Source organism: Carassius gibelio, chromosome A16 (assembly GCF_023724105.1).
Source record: "Carassius gibelio isolate Cgi1373 ecotype wild population from Czech Republic chromosome A16, carGib1.2-hapl.c, whole genome shotgun sequence".
NCBI lineage: Eukaryota > Metazoa > Chordata > Actinopteri > Cypriniformes > Cyprinidae > Carassius > Carassius gibelio.
The window spans coordinates 3,028,194-3,054,916 of NC_068386.1; the positions used below are offsets into that span (position 1 = coordinate 3,028,194).

A 26,723-nucleotide genomic window follows, 5' to 3' on the forward strand; every position below is an offset into this window, starting at 1 on the left:
GCTCGTTTCGAAGTGATTTTCATTCAATTTAGTAGGATAGTTGACGGTTGGATTTATGTCAATTGCCACAGAGATATTTTACAGCATAAATTTCCCTAAATAATCCTGATATTAAAATGTTTTCTGAGACTTGCACTCAAAATCCCAGGAGTCAGAACTTCTTCATGCCCTTGAGCTAAACCGAAAGCGCTCGTGCTCTATTTTGTTTTTTTTTTCTCTCGGCGTGACTATGTTTGCTTGTACACACTATTTTAACTCCCACACCGTTCTCCCTAGCATTACCTGTTTTGCAAGGCTGCGGAGTTGTACCAATAATAAAATACTGAAACACTCCTTCACACCGTTCACCTGTTGTATTTCCATCCAAATAAAAAAACCAATGTATAATCTGGAGCGCATAAACTCTTAATTATACTGCAGAGAAGGAATATTGAGTCACAATGATCTGCCACGTGTCTTATATAAGAATTATATATAAGAATATTCTAGAAAAGAGAGGTTAGAGCAATGCAAATAAATACAAATGAGAAAACATGGTATAAGGACACCATATACACAAGAAATAAATGAGTCTATTGCTTAAATGTGACGCCTCTGTTCTCCTCTACAAACCAGATCTCTCAAGTTAACATTCAACTTAAACTGCAAATTCTTTTAATAACTTTTCTCTAGAGCTCATGAACAATCTCCTCCGGTCCAGTGAGGCCTTATGGCTGTTCTTTTCAATGAATATATTTACTACAATTTTTACAGATGCCTGTTCAGACAGATTTATGAGTGTTTGAATTTGACATTGATTCAATCATGTAAAAAATAAAAATGAAATACATTTTTTTACAGTTCAAAGCAATATCAAAATCAAATTAGAGTGGTTTCATTTCACGAATGGAAAGTTTTTGAACAACTCTGTGTACAAAACAGTCCAGTACATCGCGGCGCAGACAAATAAACGTTTTAAAGCCAATGCAAATGCAAAGTTTCGTTCCCCCTTAAAGGTCCTTTAGAAATCTTCAGGCAAGTTTCGGTCGCTCAAAGAGATTTAAATACTGGCCCTGATCTTTAAAGCAATGCAAAAAGTAGTAAGAAATGTTTCTAAATGGTAAAAATGGAAGCAGAACAAAACAACAAGCTATTTCATCAACTAAGAAAAGTAGTTATGATTACGCACTCTTTCCCATTATGGGCATTCTGGTAAAAGTCTTCTTTATAAAAGAAAAAAAATCCTTCATAGTATGTGCATTTTTTTTTACACTATAGTAAACATAGGTCCTGGATTCAGTGTGCTGCAGAGAGCCCACTTCCTGTGCCTTCCCAGAGTCCTCTTCACCTGGAGTCCTCTTCACTGGTGTCAGATGAGGAAGAGGAGGAGGATGAGGATGAGGAAGAGTCTGTGCTGGAGCTGCTGGCGCTGAGACGTGAGGTTATGGTGTGAGGCTCTGCGCCGCTCGGCTTCTCCACTGAAAGAGAAACACAAACCAGTTCACACTCATGAAGAAACTGGTTTTGTGGGTTTATCCCAGCAGAGTTTTGCTGTTGACTTGATTTACATGGCAAATTACTATGAACACATAACTTGTCCTTCAAAGACTAAAAAGTATTTTTTTTCTAAATTGATACTTTTCACATATGTTTATAATAGCTTTGAATACAACAGATACAAATATATTAATATAAATGATTGACTCCCTACATGATTTACATTATAATTGTATATAAATACTGACAGGATTTCTACAATATATAACTTATACAGTTGGTCTGCACATGTGAACATAACTCATAATTCATATTTGTAGTCCGTTTTCCTGAGAGAAAATGCTATTTTGTCAGCTTTTAAGCAAACAGACGATCTTAAAGCAAACAGAGATGGATTAAAAGCCATAATTTATATATAATTACTACTATTATTATCAAATAAACAAACATATTAGCAATATTACAATTGTAATATTTTTATTTCCATTATTATTTACATAATGTAAATATTATTATAATGTTCTTTTTTTATTTTTAATACAAATTAAATATTATTTGTTTAAATATTTGCTTGTTTTTTAATTGTCCGATTAATTATTCAACAAAATTAGAAATAATACTATTGCAAATAACAAAAATGTCTCATTACTACTGAGAAATACTTTTCATATTTTCTAGAATTGTTTTTCAATTTAATACAACTGCAATATTAATTGTTTTTAAATAATTTATTTACTACTAATGATAACAATTACAATGTATTTTCTTTTACAATACAGCTGTAGATTAGATTAGATTAGACATTGCAAACATAACATTGCAAAGCTAATATGTATGGCTTCATTTCTTTATTTTCAAATGTTAAACCCTTTCTTCTGATGACAACAGCTGGTTTATAAGCACTTCTCATTACAAGGGAAGATGGTTGGCAAATGTTAGGTTTTGTGCGGAGTGGCATTATTCGAGAACCAAGCCACTCTAAGATACTGAAAACACCATAATCATAAAGTCATAATCATCACAATTTAGTTTTGACTTTGATTATTCATGCAGCCCCAAGTATCTATTGAACTGCATCTTGCGGCATGTCTGTTGCTGTTTTTTTCTTTCATCTTGTTCACCTAGGTTCCCTCTGTTCTTGTCTGCTTGTCCCATATCACCTCTATACACACACACACACACACACACATTCAATTGACCCCATAAAGGGCAACCCTGGCCTGAAGCTGGATTACACCAGAGTTACTGATGAGTCCCACACACCGAGACATAATGGAGCAGCTAGAGACCTTCAGAAGCTGCTATCAGCCCTACAGTACCTTTGGGTTTCTGGGGTTTCTTGACAGAGTTCAGCTGTCCGCTCACATCCTGTAACCTCCTCTCCAGCTCCCTCTTCTTCTCCAGAGCCAGTTCCTCTCGGCTCTTCCCACCTCCTCCCTTCTTCACCACTGCACACAGGACACATCTCCATCACACAACAAAATGTTCCAGCTAAAACGTACTAGAGGTCAACAAATAAAGATGTTTTTTATGGATGGTAGATGCTGATATTTTAGAGAGTAGAGCGGCCACTGACCAATATAAGGATGATTTATATTATATGTTTTATATGATGAAGTAAAATGTATATTAAATGTGTATTTATTTTAAATTTAGTCATTTAGCAGACGCTTTTATCCAAAGCGACTTACAAATGAGAACAATAGAAGCAATCAAAAACAACAAAAGAGCAACGATACACAAGTGCTATAACAAATCTCATGTATATTATATATATATATATATATATATATATATATATATATATATATATATATACATATACACACACACACACACACACATATTATATATTTATATATATACATATTTTGTTTTATGTATTCAGATTTGTTTAAATCTTAACATATTTTAATAAATAAACCTAGAAAAAAATTATATATATATATATATATATATATATATATATATATATATATATATATATATATATATATATATATATAATTTTTTTCTAGGTTTATTTATTAAAATATGTTAAGATTTAAACAAATCTGAATACATAAAACAAAATCACTATATTTAAAAGATTAACTTTAAAGATATTAACTTTAAAATCATGTGAAAAACATGTCATATAAATAAAACATTTATAAAAATGTACAAAAAAAACTATGCACAATAAGACCAGAGACAAATTTTAAAGTATGTAACTTAAGGATGAATTAAATGAGAAAACAATAAAATTAAAAATTGATCTTGCTAAAAAAATTAATCTTTTTTTTTTTTTGGCTTAAACCACTAATCATAACTCATTTTGACATCAAGTTTGACTTGGCAACTAGTTGCAAATTATGATGCATATGAAAAACTGATTTCTCATCTGTCCTAGCTCAGGATGTCACAGGTAGCAAGCGTTCGTCTCAGCTCACCATATGGTTTGCGGGGCTTCTTGCGCAGGCAGGTCATCACATATCGCTCCAGCTCACGGAGTGTGGACGGCTTCAGCGTTTCAAAATCGATTTCGATCTCCTCGGGGTTGGTGTCGCGGAGTGAGGGCTCCCGAGACTGGATGATGTGCACCACACGGCCCAGTTTCTCCCCGGGCAGCTTGTTGATGTCCAGGCTGAGCTGCCGCTTGTCGTCATAACTCATGGGAAGACCGTCCTCTTCCTCCTCAGAGTCGTAGTGCGGCAAGCAGACGGCAGCAGCCGCGGAGAAAAGAGAGGAGGAGGATTTCTTTGCGTTCCTGCCAGTAAATCAAATAAACAGACAGAGGGAGGGTGAAGCTGCTGGTTAAAGATCTGAGCTGGATTTGAAGATTTGCTGCTTCTTATGAGAACATGTTAGTTTGCGGTTTAGATCTTAAACTAAAGGCTGTTCTGGTTCTTCACTATCTGGGTTATTGATCTGAAGCAGTCTACTGTTATTGAATTGAATTAAGATTCCAATAACTGAATTGATCAGAACTGGTTGTTCATAACATGTAGCTAAAATATTTTTTGTTGCAATAAACGGTACTTTAAAAATGATCAAATGAAAAATGAAAACTGTTTTAGATAATATTTGTATTAAAGCTGAATGTATTTAAAGAATGTATTTATATATATATATATATATATATATATATATATATATATATATATATATATATATATATACATATATATATACATATATATATATATATATATATATATATATATATATATATATACATATATATATATATATATATATATAAAATACGGTCTATATATAATATATATATATAAAATACGGTCTATATATATATATATAGACCGTATTTTATATATATAGACCTATAAAAATACAGTTTGGACCAGTGTTGTTTTGGTATTGTTTATATACTTTTAGAATACAAATATACAATAACATATTTTTAATTACTTTTAATTTTAATTACCGTATTTTTTGGACTATAAGTCGCACCTGAGTGTAAGTCGCATCAGTCTAAAAATACGTCATGATGAGGAAAAAACATATATAAGTTGCATTTATTTATAACCAAGAACCGAGAGAAAACATTACCGTCTACAGCCGCGAGAGGGCGCTCTATGTGTTCAGTGTAGACTACAGGAGCACTGAGCAGCATTAGAGCGCCCTCTCATGGCTGGAGACGGTAATGTTTTATTTTGGTTAATTTCTCTTTGTTAATTTCTCTTGGTTCATGTCAAATTAATTTTGATAAATAAGTCACACCTGAGTCGCAGGACCAGCCAAACTATGAAAAAAAAGTGTGACTTATAGTCCGGAAAATAAGGTATATTGATTTTGTTATGTGCATTTTTCATTACTCTTAAGACATTCATTTTAACATTCTATATACTGTAGCTTCAATTTATTTGTGTTTCTGTTTTAATAATTGTTGTACTTCAACCAACTTTATTTCAGTAAGTTGTCAAGCCAACATTTCTAATTTCTGTAAACAAATTACTATAATATTAATTTTTTATTGCATTTCAAATTTATTTAAACTATGGGAAATTATTTTTTATTGGTTTTAGTTTTAGTTAACAGAAACAAAACTAGTTTGCACAAACTATCTGAGCAGAATAATAAATTCCCATCCATATCTCATAGCTACAGTAAGAGGAAGTGATGAAAAAAATACAAACTTGTTCTTGTTGCTTTTCTTCGCAGGGCCTTTCTTGCTCTGTGTAGATGACAGGGAAGCATGGCTGGATTTGCTTTTTGGTAGTTTGGAAGGTTTGTCCCGCTCATCACTCATCAAACTTCGACTTCCTCTGTGTTTCTCTGGCTTCTTTTTCTTCTTCTTGTCCTTCTTTTTCTCTCGTTTCCTTTTAGGTTTGACGATCGGGCCGGAGGAGAGGGCTGCCAGCTGCTCATGTACCGCTCTGAGCTAAAGCACAGACACAGACTACATGCTAAAATATCGAGTTATGACAGTCAAAGTCATGACACTTTTCCTTTAGATTAACATGCAAGTTATTATAAAGATGAATGAATGGATGAACCATGCACAGTAAGACGAGAGAGTTTTATCAAAGTAAAAGAGGACTTTGATCTCTTGGCTGAGTGAAGTGTGTGTTTGAAGTAGAGCATAACAGGAAGGTCTGTGTACCTGAGTACACACCTGGTCCTGCAGCTGGGCCAGGCGTTGAGCTCTCTCCTCCTCGCTGTCTGAGCTCGGGCTGCTGTCGCTGCTCGGCTCGCTGTCACTGCTCGGCTCGCTCTCCGACGAGGAGGAAGAGGACGACAAAGAGGAAGAAGAGGACGATGAAGAGGAGGAGTGGTGCATTCCCAGCATGCCCATGTTCCGTCCTAATGGTATGGGAGACAACTCCTCCTCCTCCGAAACCTCGTCAGGCATTTTTGCGAAGCGGAACTCAAACACGTCCTGTGGAAAAAGAAAGGGAAGAATATAAAAAAATATTACATCTTTAAAAGGGCAATCCTAGCAAAATCTCTAACAAAAATAAACTACTTAGAATCACTGCACAAAAAAATAAAACAAATCATTTTATCACACAAAAAAAGGTTCCAAATATTTATACATACATACATACATACATATATATATATATATAAATTAGTTTAATAGTTTTTTATATAAATAAACTGACTAAAATAAATAAATATTGAAATGAGTAATAATAATAGTAAATATGAAACTAGATTAATTATATTAAAGTAAAACAAATAATATACATACACACACACACACACACACACACACTATTTATATATTTATATTTGTATTTATATAAATACACACATACATTTTAATATTTATTTTACTGTAATATAATTAATCTGAATCACTTTCAGTTATCGGGCCTCATTTTCAAATAAAATAAGCTGAATGAGAATATTAAAAATATTAAAAGAATAATTAAAGAAATGTTTTTAAATGATTTCAAATTGTATTTTAAGTATATTTTATGGCTCTCAGTTTGACTAGGCTGATAGTAGAAGCAAAAAAATGACATTAATATATAAACCATTCGAGCGTTCAGCGAAATCAAACAATTACTACACACCAACACTTTGAACAAAAACACAAGCCTATTTTAGCATCATTACTATTTTGCAGTGAAGCAGAATTAAGCATCTTTATACTGATGCATCTTCATACAAAAGAGCAGAGGCAGTTGAGTTCATGTACCTGCAGTTTTCGTGCCATGGTGACCACATCGTGATCAGGTGGGTTGTACTTGTAGCAGTTGGAGAACATGAGTCTGACATCAGCGCTGAACTGCTGGGCATCTCTGTACTCACGCTCATCCATCTTCCTCTGAGGAACACAAAACACAGGTCGAGTATTACATCACCTCAGACTGCTTTAATGCTACCCAGAACTTTTACAGAGCCAAAAATCTGCAGATGAAGCATGTATACACGGCCATCCAAAAGTACTGTGTGTATGTGTAGTTGATGCGAGTCACCTTGATGGTGCTGAGATCCATGGGGTGTTTGATGATGTCGTTGTAGTCGTGCAGGCCCAGTGTCGATGTGTCCACGGGTTTGTAGAAGGGCCAGGCGTACGCCGCGTGTTTTTTGCACAGCAGTTCTTTAAGTACGCCACTGCAGTAGCGAAGCTGCTTGCTTAGTTTCCCCCGGCGTGAGGGCTGATGGGGCCGCACTGAGTCGGGCAGGTCCTTACGTGGAGGTTTAATTGGACGACGGGACAGCGGTCGCCCCAAGACGGGCTGGAGGTGTGTGGGGTCGTTCAGAGAGTGGGGCATCTCTCCAGTCAATCCGTGACCTTTTCCCATGCCTCCCATCCGAGCAGCTGCGGTCACTGGGAAGCCGAGTGTGGTGGGAGTGGTGGTGTCAGCTTTACGCTTCACACCCTTCTTCTGAAGAAAGAACACGCACATAAGGCTCTCATTTAGTGCAAGTAATAACTACACACACAACTGAACCTACCAGCAGCCAAAAGTGTTTAAAAGCAATGGCAGATGGAAACATTTTCTGTGAATAATCAATTAAACTTCCGTCTGTGTTTCTGTCGAAACGCTTCGGAAGACTTGGAATACAGCACACAAGAACCTAAATCTATGGTGTATTTAGTATAGTCTGTAAGTACACTAAATACTGATCATATGACTATATAAAATAATAGTTTATTTATTATAATTACTTGTTAGTTCAAATAAATAATACATAAGGTTATTGTTATATATAATTAATTGCATTCAGAACAACCCAACATTTTGCAAATTTGAAGTCAGAAAATATTTTTTTAAATACAGTAAAAACAGTAATACTGTGAAATATTATTACAATTTAAAATAAATGTTTTCTATTTGAATATGTTTTTAAAGTCATTTATTTCTGTGATTAAAGCTGTATTTTCAGCATCATTCCTCCAGTCTTCAGTGTTACATTATCCTCAGAAATAATTCTAATATACTGATTAATATTTATTATCAATGTTGAAATTAGTTAATGATTGAAGTTTTAATATTTATGTAGAAACTATGATACCTTTTTATAGGATTTTTTAAATTATTTTTTGTTACTTCAAAAAAAGTTCTAAAGAGCAGCATTTATTTGAAAACATTTGTTTTTAAGAAGTTAAGAGTTAACTTAACTTAATGCATTCTTGATCAAGTATAAAGTTTTTTTTTTTTTTTACTAAACAGTGGGGTGTGCATAGACGGTAAAAGAAAATAAATAAATGTTATATATAAATGTTAAAATATCTATAGAATTATTGAAATATTAAAATAATAAGTAAATAAATAACCATAACATCATAATGTAATGGATCAACAAGTAACTCCAGATGTAGATGATGTCTAGTATCAGCCCAGAGTTTTGCCCTGAAGCTTGTGTGTATGAACCTTTGCGGTGGGTTGGGTGGGTGGTGGGGTCATCAGCGGTGGAGGAGGGCCGCTGTTGCTCAGCAGGGTCTGTGGTGGGGTGGAAAACCGGGAATCTGGCGTGTCGGGAGAGGAAGGAGAGTATGCTGACTGCGACACGGCAGGCACCTGGTGAGCCAATGTTACGCTTCCTCCTCCTGACGGAAATAAAGCATGCATTTAGCAAAAGTGACAGACTGGTTGATTGACTGATTGCTTCACATCTCAGTCAGGCGATATCTTCCTGTACAGATAGACAGTTCTTGGCAATTAGCTACAAATCTGGTACTACAGACTATATGACTGTGTAACTTACCTCTGCTTCGACGTCCTTTGATGGTCTTTGCTCCTCTGCCTTTAGGGGTAGGAGGGGGCAACTCGATCTCTTCCTGGGGCATCTGGGCAACCTTCTGTAAGAAGACCTTCTCCAGAGACTGTGCCATCAAAACAATGTCATCTGTAGGCTGAAAAACTATTCACTTAATACACTTCTGTAGAATATTTTAACAGCGGCATCAGTTGATAGACCAATGTTGATATGTAAATGTACACTGCCATTCAAGAGTCTGGGTTCGGATGGTTTAGAAAAAAAAAATATGCTCACTAAGGCTGCATTAATTTGATGAAAATACAGTCAAATTGTAAAATATTATTACAATTTAAAATGAGTTTTTTCTATTTGGGTATAGTTTAAAATGTAATTTATTCCTGTGATATTAAACCTGAATTTTCAGCATCATCACTCCAGTTTTCAGTGTCACATGATCTTCAGAAATCATTCTAATATACTGATTTGACTGTGTTTTTGCTTTCACCGTTAGGTGATGCCTAACGAGGACTGTGGGATGTTTTCATGGCAACACACACCTTATTGTAGATGTAACAGTTGGTGAACATGGTGTTGAAGTCCTGCAAACATTCGCTGGCGCTGTGGTAGTAGTTACTCTCCAGTCGTTTCTTGATTGAGCCCATGTCCATCGGCTGTTTGATGATCTTATGGTAGTCCTGAAAGCAAAACGTGAAAATGGTGTCATTGGAGATCATATAATTCATGCATTTGTATAAGGGAATGTCTCTCAGAGTATTTGCACCAACTACATCCTGAAGATTTCCAATCTTGGACAGACTCATTGCAATGCAAAGAAAAAGGAAAACCATGCCGTTTTGGAATGATATGAAGGTCGGTTGGTTAGAGTTGTGAATTTACTCTCAGAGCCATATGGAGATCCCAATATCGCTGGAACTGAAACGTATAGGGCCTTACAAATCTAGATATCAAAAGAAAAGTTTATTAAGAACCAAACTCTAAAACGGCTTTAAGATATCTTTAATACTTCTTAAGTTACAGGCATGCAAACTTAGGAAAATAAAACTTGAAAAGCGCTTATAATGGCATATAATGTAAAGCAATAATCTTTATTAAATACAGACCTACCAATCCATGTACAAATAACATATCCTGCCATCATTTGTAATTTGGCTCCAAATCTCAGGTGAAGATGGTCATAAATAGTAGTGTATTTCCCTTTAAATATACATCCATGACATCTAATATTTTGGCTTTCTTTGCCATTTGTGCTCGTCTTTCTTCAGAAAAATATTAACAAAATCAAAAGTTTTCTGAAATGTAGTTGATTTGACACAAAATGACCCTAGACAATTTATAGTGAATTATTCTCCGAAAGTAAGCGTTCACTCACAGGTAAGTTGAGTCGGACCGCGTCCACAGGTTCATGGAAAGGCCAAGCGAAATGATGGCGCCACAACGCTTTCACCAAGACCTTGTAGAGGAACTGCAGCTGATTGGTGCGTCCCTGTCGGCTGCGGTCTGTCTGGGGCGGATGGGGTCCGGCTGGAGGCACGTGGGGCAGAGACGGGCTCTCAAAGCCCTCATAGAGCAGCGAGGGTCTCCGAATACGCTTGCCTGAACCCTGCTCCATCCCGCCCAAGACAGACAGCCCTAGACCCACAGAGCTGCTGCAGAAAATCATCAACAAAACACAAAATATGCTGCAGTTAGTGCTGAGTTTGGAGAATATCAAAAAATTAAATAATTTTAAATGTAATAAATATGACTGCATATCAAACATTGCGTTGTTTAGTCATACTGTAGCCTGAACAAGCCACATATTATTACATTACATATATAAAACATCCATTATCCTCAACCATACAGACATATCAGTTAATTTGATTGATAAACAAATATTTGGTCATTTTAATGGCATAAAACAGTAGTGTTATACTTCCATCAAGTCCCTTTCCAAAGCTATCTACTGCCTTATTAACAGATAATATACATTTTACCTTAATATATATATATATATATATATATATATATATTTTTTTTTATTATTTTTTTTTTTTATTATTGGGGAATGGTGCGAAGGCTTAGATATTGTGTAAGTTTTAATATTACATGTCAACTGCATTCATTTATTCAAAAATACAGTAGGGCTGCACAATTATGATATTAGTTATATAAACACAATTATAACTGGCGATTATTCCCTTGAAATTGTAATTAAGCTTATTAATTATGATTATCTCTTTTTACACTGATTGATGTTCATACTTTTGTTTGATGCACCTGAATGCCGTATTTTTATATGAAAATAAACCAGATGAAAACACTAACAGAAAAACTTTTAGTGCTTTTCTGTAGTATTAAGCTTAAAATGCCAACTATACATCGGATTGGTCTCTTTTTTTAAATTATAATATATATATATATATATATGTTTTGATGTTAAAGTATAACTATAAAATCATATATATATATATATATATATATATATATATATATATATATATATATATATATATATATATATTTATATATATATATATATATATATATATATATATTTATATATATATATATATATATATATATATGATTTTATAGTTATACTTTAACATCAAAACAACGGAAAACCCTTAAGATAACATGTAGAAAGAAAAAAAAATATCTATGGAGAATAATATAAGTGGATTTTGAATGATTAATTGCCGCTTTGAATTATTACGTAATTGTGGCATCCATAATTGAAATTGCGATTAGAAATTCAATTAATTGTGCAGTAAAAAGTTATATTTTAAAATATTAAAATTTATAAGAACTATTTTCTATTTTAATATATATTTAATATATAAGTTAAACAAATGTATGCATTTAGCAGACGCTTTTATCCAAGGCATTCAGTGCATAAACAGTGCATTCAGGCTATCAATATATATATTCTCATTATTTCAACAAATTGTTTACAAGGCATAAACACACATGCACTGCATACAATATTACAGACACATTAATTCAATAGACAATTCATCTGTGCATTGAAACTATGCATTAGCACTGCAGCTAGACAAAGTCGTCATTCAATAACAAAACACACTACAAGAGACACCTGTCCCGCCTATTCTCTGTTTGTAAACAAGCGTTGTGTGCATTCATGCCCAATCATCACAGGACAGTCAGCAGCCACATCAATCATCCACCCACCCCTCACACACATTTAACACCAACCACAGCTACAACACTTCAGATAGCTCATTCATATTGCACTTAATGCAAATGTGATGAATGCGCAAACACAATAAGACAGATGCAAGCCACGCAAAACACTGAGATGCATATATATCACATTAGGATTCCTTAAAACTGTACCACGATGTATACAGTTCTTACCACATTAGTATAGTTAATGCTGTAAAGACATGATTACTTAATAGATGATATGGCAACAGTGTAAATACCAAGATAACATAGTTGCATGCCTGTTTGTACCAATGACTACAGTAACTATTGTATTTCGACAGGGACTGTGTGGTTATCATGGTTTGTGTGTGTGTGTGTGTGTGTGTGTGTTATTACAGTGTAAAGCTTTAAATGCTGAAGATGGCGGTTGGAAAAGATGCAGCATATACCCACAACACAGTGATGCTCGCTGCATGCTGTTATATTAATAACTGGAACAACTCAGTTTAACAGACGCAAGGCAGCTTTAATATGAGTTGTATTCCCATTGAAGGAGAGAAATTAAATTGTAAACAAACGCTTCCTTCCATTTTATTCATTCTTAGTGATAAAACACACACACAGGATTTGTAAATAGACTCCGAAGGCACGCCGATACTAACGTTACCTGTCAAGAGACGGGTTGATGGCCGCATCCATTCGGATGGATCGGGGTAGTTTTACGGTGCGGAATCCTGTGTTTTCGCTTCCGTTTTATTGTTATTCAACTGATTATGATCGACCTACCCCCGGACAGTCCAACGAACAAATGGCGCCTTTCAATTTCCGCTCCTGGGTTTTTATATACGAACGCTACTGACCAATCAGAACTCGTCCCGGATCTGAAACTAGTTTCTTATTGGCTTAGTGTCAAGTCCTTCTGCAGGCTGGAACCGCCCATGACTGGGGGGTGATGATAAAGAAAAAAAGGAATTTTAACTGTTTAACCTGTTAGCCTATTAACCTATTATTATTAATAATAATAATTTTTTAATATTTTTTTTATTTAGCATGTTAATTAAGCTTCAACACTAACTGCACGCATGGTTAAATTACTTAAAAAATATTTCCTTTATTATAGTTTGAACGATATAAAATAGTTAACTTCTTAGTTTAATATTTATAAGAAAATATTTTCCCTCGTAACCCTTAATTTCCTTTTGATCTCAAAAGCATATTTATTTAAATAATAAAAAGCTTTTTTTTGTGTTACTGTTTCTGATTCACCTATTAAAGTTTTAAACATTTACAAAATTAACAATTTTTCTAGCACTACCGGATTTTTTTCAATGTCAACAATTACAGACATTTTTAAAAAAATATATATTTTCTTTAATCGATTAAATGAAATAACACATTACATGTCCATAATAAGCATAATGTTTTAAAATGCCATACTAATGAAAGTTACGAAGCACTACTTTTATTTACAACCTGAACACATCAATCATAAAAACATAAAAACCATAACAAAATAAATAAATAAATAAATAAATACATGGTTAAGGTACTTTGATGGGAAAGTGTATTACAACTGATTTTCAGGCAACATGTTAAGAACAAGACATATTTTATCTAGAAATAAAAAGGAAAAGGATAAATAAAAATAAAAAAGGATAATAAAAGAAATAAAAATAAAAATCCTACTTTTAATTTTAAATCATATTTTAAAAATGTGTTTAGTCCAACTAAAAATACATGTGCAATTTAATGCTATGAATTACACAATATATTTGAAATATAATACATGTCTAAAAGAGACTCTTGTAGATGTGATCTTAGGGAAAAAAAAGTCACACGTCCAGAATCTATTCTGGTTTTTTTTGCAATATCTTAGTAAGATTAATCCATATCTTTGTGCTTGCATTTTTGTGATATTTACACCTAATTTTAAAACATTAGTAGCGTTAACAAATGAATAGCTGAGAAATATGTGCTAATAGAGAAAAAAAAGCAAGGATTTGTCATCTGATTTCTGCTAAACTCAGATTAAATGTAGAGCAGCTGGTCTAGATCATTGGATGGAGTTTGTTACATCTCTTGTGTTGCGATGGATTGAAGTTTTCTGTTGTTTCACAAACTCCGCATAGAATCCATGTTTGGCTAGCAGTTGTTCATGGTTCCCCTCCTCAGCCACTTCCCCTTCTCGGAGGAAGATGATGTGATCTGCGTTTTCCACACCGCTCAGTCTGTGTGTGATGAGCAGCACCGTACAGTTCTTCAGCTCCTTCCGCAGAGCGCTGTACACCTGAGAAGAAGTGGATGAGAACCCAAGATCAGAAAAAAAAAAAAAAAAATCACACTAACACTACACAAAACATCTCCATCTTTTTTAAACTTAGGTGATGTTTGTAAATACATAATTACTTATTGTTACTAATTTCTCCAAAAAAAAAACATAATTTCAACCAAGCAGTCATTTTAGCAAAAGAGATTTAAAATTGTGCAACTTTAAGAACTAAAACTGAAAATAAAACTAAAGGCTTCGATTTCTAATGTTTACCACACACACACACACACACACGTATATATATATATATATATATAAAACATAAATATGTTTGCATATTTTTTTATTTTTATTTATTCATAGTTTTTTAATCGATTCATTAAAGCAGCTCGAAATTATTCACAAAACTGAACTAAACTTCTTACTACTGGGATTTAAATCAGAGATGTGCTTCAAAACATTTGTTAAAGGGGGGGGTGAAATGCTATTTCATGCATACTGAGTTTTTTACACTGTTAAAGAGTTGGATTCCCATGCTAAACATGGACAAAGTTTCAAAAATTAAGTTATACGTTTGAAGGAGTATTTTTGTTACCAAAATACTCCTTTCCGGTTTGTCACAAGTTTCGGAAAGTTTTTTTTGAGTATGGCTCTGTGTGACGTTAGATGGAGCGGAATTTCCTTATATGGGTCCTGAAGGCACTTCTGCCGGAAGAGCGCGCTCCCGTATAGCAGAGCACTGAGAGCACAACAGACTTCACTGATCAGAGCGAGAGTGTCGCGAAATGTCACAAAAGGAGTATGTTTTTGGTTGCCAGGGCAAGACAACCCTGCACAGATTACCAAAAGAGAAACAGCATTAAGGGACCAGTGGGTGGAGTTTATTTTTACAGAGCATCAACGGAGTTGTGCAAGTGTTTGTGTTTGTTCCCTGCATTTCGAAGATGCTTGTTTTACAAACAAGGCCCAGTTTGACGCCAGATTTGCACATCATTTATTTCTTAAGGATAATGCAGTCCCAACGAAAAAGGGTCACGATCGTGTGTTGGAACCGCATTCGGTGAGTAAAACTGCTTCAAATATCTCTGTGTTATTAACTTAGCTATCAGCGCGTAAGCACATCAAGTAAACAACATGCGATGTTGTCATCAAACTGCACTTTCCACATGTACAGCTTAAAAAAAAAAAAAAAAAGACGACAAAGTGGAACTTAGTCATTTTTTTCAAAACCGCTAAGCAAATATATACAGTTTCAGTACATACCACATTCTTTAGCTCCGCGCACATGTCACGCCTCCAGCCGGTCGTGTTTTTCCGGGAAAAATCGGTACAGACTATCTTTCTCTTATGAATATAATAAAACTAAAGACTTTTTGGAGTTATGAAGGATGCAGTACTACTCTATATGTACTCAAGATTAACAGGATATTGAGTGAAAACGAGCATTTCACCCCCCCTTTAAATTAGAGTCTATAGGTCCTAGACTAATGATATTCTCTTTAGCAAACCTAATGGCCAAATTTCAAAGCAGGTTGTGATGAAAGTCATTCGGATAAAAGTGCATTGCAATATTCACCCTGCTGCTTAATGCAAAATTATTGCAAACATACTGTGAATATTCAACACATAAGGTTGTTGGTTTCATGGTGTATACGGCATCAGTAAGCGCTCCTCTTACCCTGTGTTCACTCTCGGTGTCCAGTGAGCTGGTAGCATCATCAAGCACCAAAATCTGTGGTTTCCGAATCAGAGCTCTGGCGATGGCGATACGCTGCTTCTGACCTCCGGAGACCTGACCACCCTTCTCTCCAGCATCTGACAATAACAAAACAACATGAGTCACTTTCTCAACCAATGTTCAGAAGTGTTACAAGACTTGCTAGACAGTCCAGTCCATCTTGTGAAGTGAAAAGCTGCATGTTTTTAGGAAACAAATCCATCATTATCAGCTGTATGGACTCTCATTCTGATGGCACCCATCCACTGCAGAGGATCCATTAGAAAGCAAGTGATGCAATACTAAATTTCTCCAAATCCGCTCCAATGAAAAACTAATTCATATACATCTTGGATGTCCTAAGTACATTATGCAAATGTTACTATTCCTTTAAGACTCACCCGTGTCATATCCTCTAGGCAAATTCAAAATAAAGTCATCTGCATTGGCCAGCTTGGCAGCAGTGTACATTTCTTCATCCGAGGCATCTTCTTTGCCATATTTGATGTTTTCCTGCACTGACCGAGCAAACAGAAGTGGCTCCTGTGGCACCACACTAATCTGAAGATTAAAAGAGGTTGGCAAACAAAGAATATGTAACTTTTATTTATTTAGTACACTCTTGTCAGAAAAAAGGTACAAAAGCGGTCACTGTGGTGGTAACTTTTCAAAAGGTACTAAAATGTACCATTTTGGTACCTTTAAGTTACTACTATGCACCTTTTAGGCATAAACAGGGTACAGAAGCATACCACCCCAGTGACAGTTATTGTACCTTTTTTCTCAGATACTATATTTACATTTATGCATTTAGCAGTCTCTTTTGTCCAAAGCGACTTTACAGTGCATTCAAGCTAAACATTTTGTTTATCAGTACGTGTTATCCCTGGGAATCTAACCCAAAACCTTTTGGGCTGTTAATGCAATGCTCTACCACCGAGCCATGGGAACTATAGAATAAAATCGGGTTGCCTTCTCATGTAGATATTGGTCCTTGTAATCCACCAGTCTCCTCTGGTCCAGGAAAATATTCCCACTTCGAGGCTGGTAAAATCTCTCCAGCAAACTCACAATAGTGCTTTTTCCAGAACCTGATGGACCCACCAGAGCCGTGATCTGACCTGGCTTCAGCTCAAGAGAAACGTTCTAGAGAGGCCAGCAACAAATTATTTAAATATGAGATGTATAATATTTCTAACTAATATTTTTCAAAACATTTTTTTGCCATTGCAGTATAGAGAATGAGAATTTTTCATTGCATTAAAATATCTTTCACTGTCATAATGCTAAACAGACATAATTTTCTTTGGACAAAACATGATTTTTTTTCTTTTGATTTTGTGTAATATAATAGGACATCTTTCTCAACACATACCTTCAGCACCTCTGTGTCCGGTTGCTTTGGATAAGCAAAGGTGATATTCTTGAACTGCACGTGTCCTTTCAGAGTTTCAGGAGCGAGGGATCCATCCGGAGGAATATCAGGCTTTCGGTCAATGTACTCAAAGTTTTTCTCTGAAGCACCGACTGCCTTCATTAGTTTTGGCCATGTGGACATAAGTCCCTGTGATAGAAGAGGCATTGGTTTAAAGACAGAAAAGCAAACTATAAGTGGTGTTTTCCCATGCAATAGGAGTTCTAGGGTGTTGTGGGTCCAGGGCATTCCTAAAGTATAACAGGGTTTTGTTTAAAGAGTGATTCTTGTTAAGCACGATGTCTGTGCTCGAACAGACAGAATCTGAAGTCTTACCTCCATAGCTGATGAGAACTGAAGCTCATATAGCACAAAGGACACTAGATCGCCACTACTGACATCACTTCCTGTCACAAGCCGGCCTCCATAGTACAATATACAGACTTTCAAAGCCAGACTCGACATCTGAAAAATGCACATTTGATTTCAAACTTCAAGATGTATTAGATAATAAATGAATATATACAATAGTAAACTAATATATGCTTCAATGGCATGTTTTGTTCCTGTTTTTGCCCCTACAGGCCAAATCAAAGTTTGTCAGTAGATCAAAAATCATTTACACTATTGGTCCAAGTTGAGGCAGCGTAAGCAGCGGCTTCCTTTTTGTTCAGGGCATACGTTTCCTCTAAGCACATCCTGTACCTCTCGGTCTCTCCGTCCTCATTTGCAAAGCTCCTTACTGTCTTCATGGAAGAGAAGGTTTCCTTGGCAACATCATTGGCCTTGGCAAGAGAATCTTGCACTTGCTTAGAAAGTTTCTGTGGGAAAAATATAATCACACGTCTGATGAGCTACAGAAAACGGTTTCACTGGAAACATGAAGTCAGTGTAAGATGAAAAATTACCCTATTTTTTAATGCACATTCTCTTTTAATGCTAATTTTTTTCTGCACGATTTATTTCCACTGATGTCTTAAGAAAAGATACTACAAACAAAACCACAGTTCTTTCATGTACTGGTCAATTTTGAGATTTTAAACTGATTTACTTCCATAATATGTCTTCTTTCAGAAAGTGTAAAGAAAACGTTACAAAATGTTTTTTAATTGATGTAATTAATATATATATATATATATATATATATATATATATATATACATACATACACACACACACACACACACATACACACACACATATAAAGCCCTATTAACCACATTTTGACTTAACTAACATCACATGTGCACAATAAATGTACAAAAATACTTTAAGATATTAAAGATATCTTAAAAATAAAATAAATGTACAAAAATACTTTAAGATATTATCCTACAATCTCATGTATGACACACACACATTTATATATTAGGATTTTAGATGAAAATTTCAGATGGCACTTAGAGGCTATATCTTCTTCAGCTATAATTGTACCTGGTTACACTGGCCAAAATATTCTGGGATGATCCAGATGATGGGGAGGATGAGTACGGTGAAGAAGGTCAGCGTGCGGGAGAGCCGCACCATGGAGCCCAACAGGAAGACGAAACGCATGAAGTGCCACATGAGCAGACTCAAGTTCTCACTCAGAGACGTACTCATCTCGTTGGTGGCAGTGGTAATGTGAGATTCAATACACCCTGGACAGGAAGCCAGGAACAGTGAAAGGATGCATTAAAACAATCAAACATAGCAACAGTTACCTGATAAAAAAAACTGCACTAATGGAATACGTTTGCAGCTTTACCTGGGGAAGATTTATCGAAGAACCCAATCTCCTGCTTCAGCACAGACTGGAAGATGAGTCCTTGGATGGACGTGTGTATTCGGCTCATGGTGCTGTTGTACATGAGGTCACACACAAACTCACACACAGCGCTGCAGAAAACAGATGGAAACCTGAGATGTGCTTTTATCTTTACTGCATTTGAGAATCTGTCTGTTACAGTAATATTGTGAAATATTATTACCATTTAAAAGGAATGTTACTTGAATATATTTAAAAATCTAATATATTTTCAGCATCATTCCTCCAGTCTTCAGTGTCACATGATCTTCAGAAATCATTCTAATATGATAATTTGCTGCTCAAGAAATATTTCTTATTATCATAAATGCTGAAATGTGATTGTGATAAATAACTGCAATAATAACTAGATAAAAAAGTTTGTCAAGACAAACTTTAAGTTGGCTTGGGAAAGCATGACCAGAAAGTTGAAAAGTTTAGAAAGTTTGAAAATGTGAAAAGTTTAAAAAGTTTAAAAAGATTTAAAAGTTTAAGAAGTTTAAAAAAGACAGTGATTAACATATTGCTAGCATTACAAGCTAGTGAATACCATGTCATTAGCATGATTAGCAAAGATGCTAGCATGTTGCTAACATGATTAGCAAGTGACTAGCATGTACTTAGCATGATAAGCAAGGTATCTAGCATGTCGTTAGCATAATTAGAAAGTAACTAGCCATGTCGCTAGCATGATTAGCATGTTTCTAGCATGATTAGCATTTGACTAGCATGTTTCTAGCATGATTAGCATGTTGCTAGCATGTCACTAGCATAATTAGCAAGTGACTAGCCATGTCACTAGCATGATTAGCCAGTTACTAGCATGTCGCTAGCATGTTGTTAACATGATTACCATGTTTCTAGAATGACTAGCATGCGACTAGCATGTTTCTAGCATGATTAGCATGTTACTAGCATGTTTCTAGCATGATTAGCATGCGACTAGAAGAATAAGAATAATAAATTTAAATAGGATTTCAGTAAGTTGACTTTCTCAAGCCAACTTAATAACTGTGACAGATTTTTGCTCTTACCTCATAACGGTAATCAGTGTCATGACAGTGATAGCATGGTTGAAAGCCTTGGGTTCATCTTCATTCATGATCCAGTCAGTCATTTTACCAGTGTAATGAGGAATCGCCATTTCACCTGCGGGACAATATGCATTGACACTTGCAGTTAACATTGTCTGCATCTTCTAATTTGCTTACAGACAAAAGATCCAAGTTTATGATCAGTGACCCATTAAATAACAAAACATAAATATTAAACTCTAACTATGCTTCCACTATTCAAGCTCACTGATTGGTTTAAGAATATACTGCCAATTTATCTTAGATATTTTTGCTGCATGTGGTACAGAACAACAGCAGTTGTGCCAAGTGGTGCCAGCCTGAGTTATTTTCTGTTCTTTGCCAGTTCATTCAATAAAGTCATTTTTTTTGCAGTGGGCCGCGCAAACATATGTGTTCGGTTGTGTGGACTACTGTTCTAGAGAATAATCAATACGCTCAATACAGTTGCTGAAAAGTCTATATTTATTTTGTTTGCAAACTTGGCATGATTTTGTGTACTCAACTATCAGAGCAAGTAAAAGTAAAAGTAACATTAGATCTCATTATAGTTTTAAATGACACTATAGGCTAGATTTCAATGTAATTATTTACTGATCATACAGCCATAACAGATATGTCCCATTATATGTTGTCTTGGCAAGGGCCTCAAGGGTCTGTGAAAAAGGTAAGAGAAAAACTGTAACAATTAAAAGTAAAAATTTAAGTTATAAATTAAAAAGAGACTCCATAAATAAATCATTTTGATTTAAATAAATAGATAAAATGATTTACATTTAATAATATACATTTGATTTGAATACATAAATAATACATCTAACTGTATTCTAAAAATAATAAAAGAAAGTAAATATTTGCCAAATAATATTTTAGACATATTTATAATATAATATTTTTAACAATATAAATTGGGTCTTGATATATGCAATTACAGAGCTGCCTTTTTTATTTTAGGACTGGGGTCATTTGCTCAAGGATGATCACAGGTTGGGGTCCATGGCACTTACAGGATTAGAATTGAATGCACTATTGTTTTTCTTTCTTTTTTTTTTTGCAGGATGGTCAAACCAGACTTTGACATATTTTTACCTAATGAAGAAATAAAAATAAGGAAAAAGACGGCTACAAAGCATCCACTGAAAGGCTTCATGCATCCCAGCAGCCTTTGCAGCAAATCCTTCCGCTCGGTTTTCTCCTTTTGGACCATGAGGAGGAGAGTGGAAGCATGCCGTTTCCACAGCAACAGAGAAGCCAACACCACATAGCCCTGCAGGAGCTGAAATATAATCCTAATTTAATGCACACTTTCAAAATGTCACCGGGAACAGCATTTAAATGTGTTAAGACCCATCTTACCCCTTGACAGGTGTGCCAACCCCACACCAGTTCCACTATAGGCCTGTCACAAGCCCAGAGGGAGGAGATATACACTGGATAAACAAGACCATGAACTGCAGCTGTCTGCATCCCCTCGGATCCTCTCATCCACGCTGGGATGCCAGGACAGCTGAAGGAGACCAAGACGGGGAGACATGTTCGGAGCAGACCACCGGCCCACAGCAGGATGAAGGTGTTGTTGATGAAGGAAGAGGAGAGCTGGATGAAACCAATGACCATCACAGCACTCACGTCCACACACACTGCCAACAGAGCGAACAGAGGAACGGACATCTTATCCTTCACCTCCAGCACTGCCAATGAGAAACCAAACAAATCCCAGAACTTAGCAGTGAGAAACAACCAGTGTAAAAACAATGCAAAACAATGGAATTTCTTTTTTCGGTTTCAATTAAGTTCTCTTGTATTTTAATATTATGTTCGATGTGTTTTTGCTTACTCAACAGTCCATTTTATATCTTTATCTTTATCTATGTATTTAGTGTAAAGATTTTCCAGCACTGCATGAAGACAACAGAATGCCATTGAAAAAAAGAAGGAAACAAACAATAAGAAAATCTGCTTTAAAATGTAAGAATTTAATGTTTTCAATGTCGTCGTCACATTTATTTAATACATTATAGCTTAAAGAAATACGGTAGTCAATAAACTAGAGAAATTATAATGTTACAGAGGCTTAACAGTCCTGAGGGGTTGCTAAGAAAACTAATCAATTTGAGTGAATCTGGCCCACAAGATCCACTTTCCTGCAGAGTTTAGCTGTAACTGTAGCTGTAACCCTTATCAAACCCACCTGAGCATGCTAATCAATGTCTTCAGGATCATTAGAAATCACAGGTAGATGAATGTGATCAGGGTTGGAGCTAAACTCTGAAGCGCATTAGCCCTCCAGGACAAGATTTGAGGAACCCTGATATATAAGCTTCAGCTATCTTGTGTTTTATATACAGTGATTTTAGTAATATAACCTCTAATACCAACTGGCAAATATGATACTTACAAATTAATACAATTCATGAACGCACATAAAATTAAATTTGATTCTTATTCTTATTTATTTACAGTATTTAGTCATTTTTTTCTGGCCATCAAGAGTCAGTAACTCTCAATGCCAATTTGCAGGAAAACATGATTAAGTCCTAAGACAATAGATACAGTGCCGACAATTTGTGCAACTATTTCCACACAGTGGCACTGTGGACCGTGTGTTGAGATGCGTCAAAAGCATCAAAAAATTGAAATATTAAGAGGATTTAGTACTTCCAAGTAATGTAGCCCTGTTACATTCTTCTTCTTATTAGGTTACTTTTTTTATTATGTTTCATTAAACATAGCGTAACACCACTTGAGGTGCTTATGCTTAATTTTTGCCTATAGCCTACTCCTCAATGGAAATGTTTTTAAAAAGGTTTATTTTTTTTTAAATTATTTATACAGGTCTGTTAATTTAAAAACTTATTTAAATTAACAATTCAGTCATTGGAAATTAAGAGCAGCTTTATTTCATGCACTGATTTAAAAAAAATAAATAAATGTTTTTCACTATACGGGCCACAAGAGAAATATTAAGGGAATAACTGAAGACAGTTACCGTTAACAGCATATTAATGCAGCCTTATAAAGATCTGTCTGCTTTTGTGCTTTGCTTGATTTTGGTGCTTGACCCCTCCCGCATAATATCACTTCACTTGTTTATACAACACATTATGAACTTTTTTTTTTTTTCAATGTTAATGAAAGTGACACCAAAAAAAGGAACATCATTAGAAAATATATACACAGTACAGAAATATATAATTAGGAAATATATTACACAAATGTCTTTGTCTTGCTTGTTTATCTCAAAAATAAAAAAATAAAAAGAAATCTACTTGAATTTTATTATCAATATTAATTTAATATTATAGTATTAATTTAATAAAAAAAAAAAAAAAAAAAAACACTTGCTGACCCCAAACTTTTTTTTGACAAACCGCTTAAAAAAAATACAAGATTTTTAGCAACATATAAAAGTGAGATATGTCTAGTTTAAACACAAGGAAGAGAAGTTTTTCTGTGTGGCATTGATCAATTGTCCTGTCAAATTTCCTTCATTACAAATTCTTGCAGTAAAATAATTCATAAACAGGTCAAACTCCTGCGATAATGATGACCTTTCAGATTCACACAGATTCGCTCCCATTCTGTTCCACACAGTGGCAGAAAGTCATCCAGATATCCGCAGTACTTCCGAAAAAGAATGAGGGACAAATTCGGGGAGGGAGCTGTAGAGTCACGAATGCTCACACACGTCACACAGCATCACTGGACTGATACTGCTGCATCCATCTGAAGAAACCATCCAAGACTCCCTGAGCAGCCTCAAATGAGAAGACACCAGGTCTTCATCTTGGTGATTCTTAAACGAGGGGGTCATGGTGTTTTATCAAGAGGAACTTGACTAACTCCAGACCTGTCTGTGTGTGGACAATATGGACAATACCTGTCATAAGAGATTTGCTCTACGAACACCAGCTAACTGGGGCTTCCAGCAGGGTCAGGCTGTCAGATTTTATCTGCCTATAGCAGAGAAATAATTCTTCAGATGGACACAGCACACGTGAACAACACACCACTAGAAGGGAACAGAGCCGGCCTCCCTGACTTTGGCCCCCAGATCCTGTGACACAAGAACAGAGCAATCTTAAAGAGTCACTAAAATGCACACCGAATTATTAAACACGGTACTGAACTGTCCTCATGTTGATTTAACAAACTAAATGACAAAACACAAAATTATTAAAACAAAACTGCAAAAGAGAATAGGCAAGGCCTATTTGCCCTGAAATTGCAATGAATCAATTAATCAAAAGAGTTAAGAAAATGCACAATAGAAACAGTTGGTTTTAACAGTTTTCAAGAAAATAAACTAAGCAACAAAAAATACAAAATACAAAATATAGAAAAATACAAAAAAAAAAAAGGTTGCATTTAACAAAAAATCAAATGGCCAACAAAAACCTTACAAAACAAGGATCGTACGAAACAAAAAAAAACTGAATGTTACCATTGTTAATAGGAAGTAACGAAGAAATAAAACAAGCCACACAAAATAATGAACTGCAAAATAAACCCAAAGACAAAGGGTAGGGTTCTATGCAAAATAGAAATACATAAAAGAAAATACAAAAGAAAAAAAACCTATTAGAAGATACAAAGTCAAAGAAGAGCAGAGAGAAACACTTAGCCAAATGTAAATGAAGATAACATAAAACAAAGAGAAACAAAATATAAAGCATTCTAATGTTTATTCTAATGTATATTTTCAAGTTGAAAACCCTCTCCTTTCAAATATAGGATTTTGGACGATATTTTGAACCATTTGACTTGATTCAGTCGCGCCTCTTGCGCACGCTAGTTCTGATCGTACGTATGGTAACTTGGCAACTACGCAGTATGTTTTCGGAAAGGGGAACCGACATTCAGAAGGGATGGGCAACAGAAAAACACCCTGATCTGGTAACTCCCATTACTTTCCTGCAGAGACCTATACTTGGAATCGACTGCTACACCGGACTAGCAGTCAACACTCCCAATGTTTTAGGGAGAGCATCTGAAATAAAAACAGAATGTTACCATTCAATTCTACTATTATACGTTAATCCCTCACCCAAACTTAGCAAGCCTCTATTAGACATACCGATGACCAGTATGATACGTGCATAGTCACACACACAACAAAGACAGCCACAGCAGCAGTGCAAGTCTGCGAGACTCGCACGAGGAACAGAACAGCTGATGCGAACCATACCAGAGGGAATGGAAATTAAGCTTACTCTCTCCAGTGTCCACACCTGATACCGAAAGCAGCCACAGTAACGTTACAGCGTTCGCGACGCGTTAGTGACGTTGACAATGACGTTGACCTCGATTACAGGAGGGATCATTTCATTTCCTATTTAGAATTCAATAGACCCCTTAAAAGTTTGTAAACATTACAACGTCTCCGGGTGGGCGGGGCTTATCTGGAGGCAAAAAGAGGCGCGGACGCAATGTTGACAAGCGTAAACTAGCACGTTGAGGAGGGATTTATTTAACATGGATGCAGAAGAAGGTTCGGAACTGTCCGAATATGTACAGTCTCTGACTTTGCAGGACAGTGACAGCTTGCCATACGGCCATATGAATTACTTGGTTGGTTTTGGGGAATTTTGTCAAGGCTTATTTTCTAATGCTGGGCTAACTATGATAAGCAATGTGTATTATTTTAAGAGACCATTCAAAGGATGGCACACACATCTATGGCTGTATATTTGTTTAACATTTAAACTAGCTAGTGAGCTGAAGGTTGGCGACTTTTCACCTATAAAACAGAAACTTGCTGATTTATTAAATAAAACCAACACACCAGTTAATATGCATAGATTATTTTACCTGATATGAAGTGTGCACTGCATTCAACCAACCACAATTGTCTTTTTGATTTCTGTGAAGGAATGTCTGCCGGGATCCCGTAAAACTTTAGTTTATTGGTTTATCCGTTTAATTTAAGGCTCGACATCTCATTTTGTCGATTAGGGCACTTGTGGGCGGAGCTGAAACGGTCCTTTCATCTGATTGGTCGAAACGCTCCGCTTTCACCATGGTCTTTTCATTCTCTCAGGCAGAATAAGAGTCAGTACTATAATGTTTGAAATCACCACTCACTGTTAATTAGCATTACTTTTTAGTCAGATGTAGTTGGACACATAATTTGTGCTGCTGCTACTTGCAAGTGA

The 26,723-nt window shown here is 35.4% G+C and overlaps 3 protein-coding genes across 15 annotated transcripts in view; all 3 read right to left on the reverse strand.

Moving 5' to 3' along the window:
• Window positions 1–496, reverse strand: part of LOC128031211 (HLA class II histocompatibility antigen, DO alpha chain) — a 4,182-nt gene extending 3,686 nt beyond the window's left edge. For both annotated transcript variants that reach the window (XM_052619488.1, XM_052619489.1), the window contains exon 1: window positions 1–496. This exon is cut by the window's left edge and continues 318 nt beyond it. The gene's annotated coding sequence lies outside the window, so the exon portion shown is untranslated.
• Window positions 497–631: 135 nt separating this feature from the next.
• Window positions 632–13,125, reverse strand: LOC128031210 (bromodomain-containing protein 2). Of its 7 annotated transcripts, none has more exons than XM_052619480.1 (13): window positions 12,977–13,119; window positions 10,529–10,802; window positions 9,989–10,096; window positions 9,696–9,833; window positions 9,145–9,292; window positions 8,811–8,986; window positions 7,407–7,820; window positions 7,127–7,255; window positions 6,083–6,358; window positions 5,616–5,860; window positions 3,909–4,225; window positions 2,796–2,924; window positions 632–1,457 (listed from the first exon to the last, which is right to left on the reverse strand). In XM_052619480.1, the coding sequence occupies exons 1-13, from the start codon at window positions 13,006–13,008 to the stop codon at window positions 1,324–1,326; spliced, it is 2,520 nt and encodes an 839-aa protein (XP_052475440.1). In that variant the 5' UTR covers window positions 13,009–13,119; the 3' UTR covers window positions 632–1,323. The 7 variants fall into 7 exon arrangements, with proteins under 7 accessions (XP_052475440.1, XP_052475442.1, XP_052475441.1 ...); XM_052619482.1 differs by having other exon boundaries at window positions 9,145–9,262; window positions 10,529–10,805; XM_052619481.1 differs by having other exon boundaries at window positions 6,095–6,358; window positions 10,529–10,805.
• Window positions 13,126–13,663: 538 nt separating this feature from the next.
• On the reverse strand, window positions 13,664–25,941 carry LOC128029986 (antigen peptide transporter 1). Of its 6 annotated transcripts, none has more exons than XM_052617437.1 (14): window positions 25,782–25,941; window positions 24,579–24,625; window positions 21,925–22,259; window positions 21,658–21,844; window positions 20,530–20,644; window positions 19,457–19,587; window positions 19,144–19,349; window positions 18,333–18,530; window positions 18,046–18,174; window positions 17,671–17,859; window positions 17,268–17,441; window positions 16,697–16,856; window positions 16,257–16,393; window positions 13,685–14,596 (listed from the first exon to the last, which is right to left on the reverse strand). In XM_052617437.1, exons 3-14 carry the CDS (start codon window positions 22,237–22,239, stop codon window positions 14,363–14,365), a joined length of 2,175 nt encoding a protein of 724 aa, XP_052473397.1. In that variant the 5' UTR covers window positions 22,240–22,259; window positions 24,579–24,625; window positions 25,782–25,941; the 3' UTR covers window positions 13,685–14,362. The 6 variants fall into 6 exon arrangements, with proteins under 6 accessions (XP_052473394.1, XP_052473397.1, XP_052473393.1 ...); XM_052617433.1 differs by having other exon boundaries at window positions 24,449–24,625; XM_052617434.1 differs by lacking the exon at window positions 24,579–24,625 and having other exon boundaries at window positions 13,664–14,596.
• Between the last annotated feature and the right edge of the window lie 782 nt (window positions 25,942–26,723).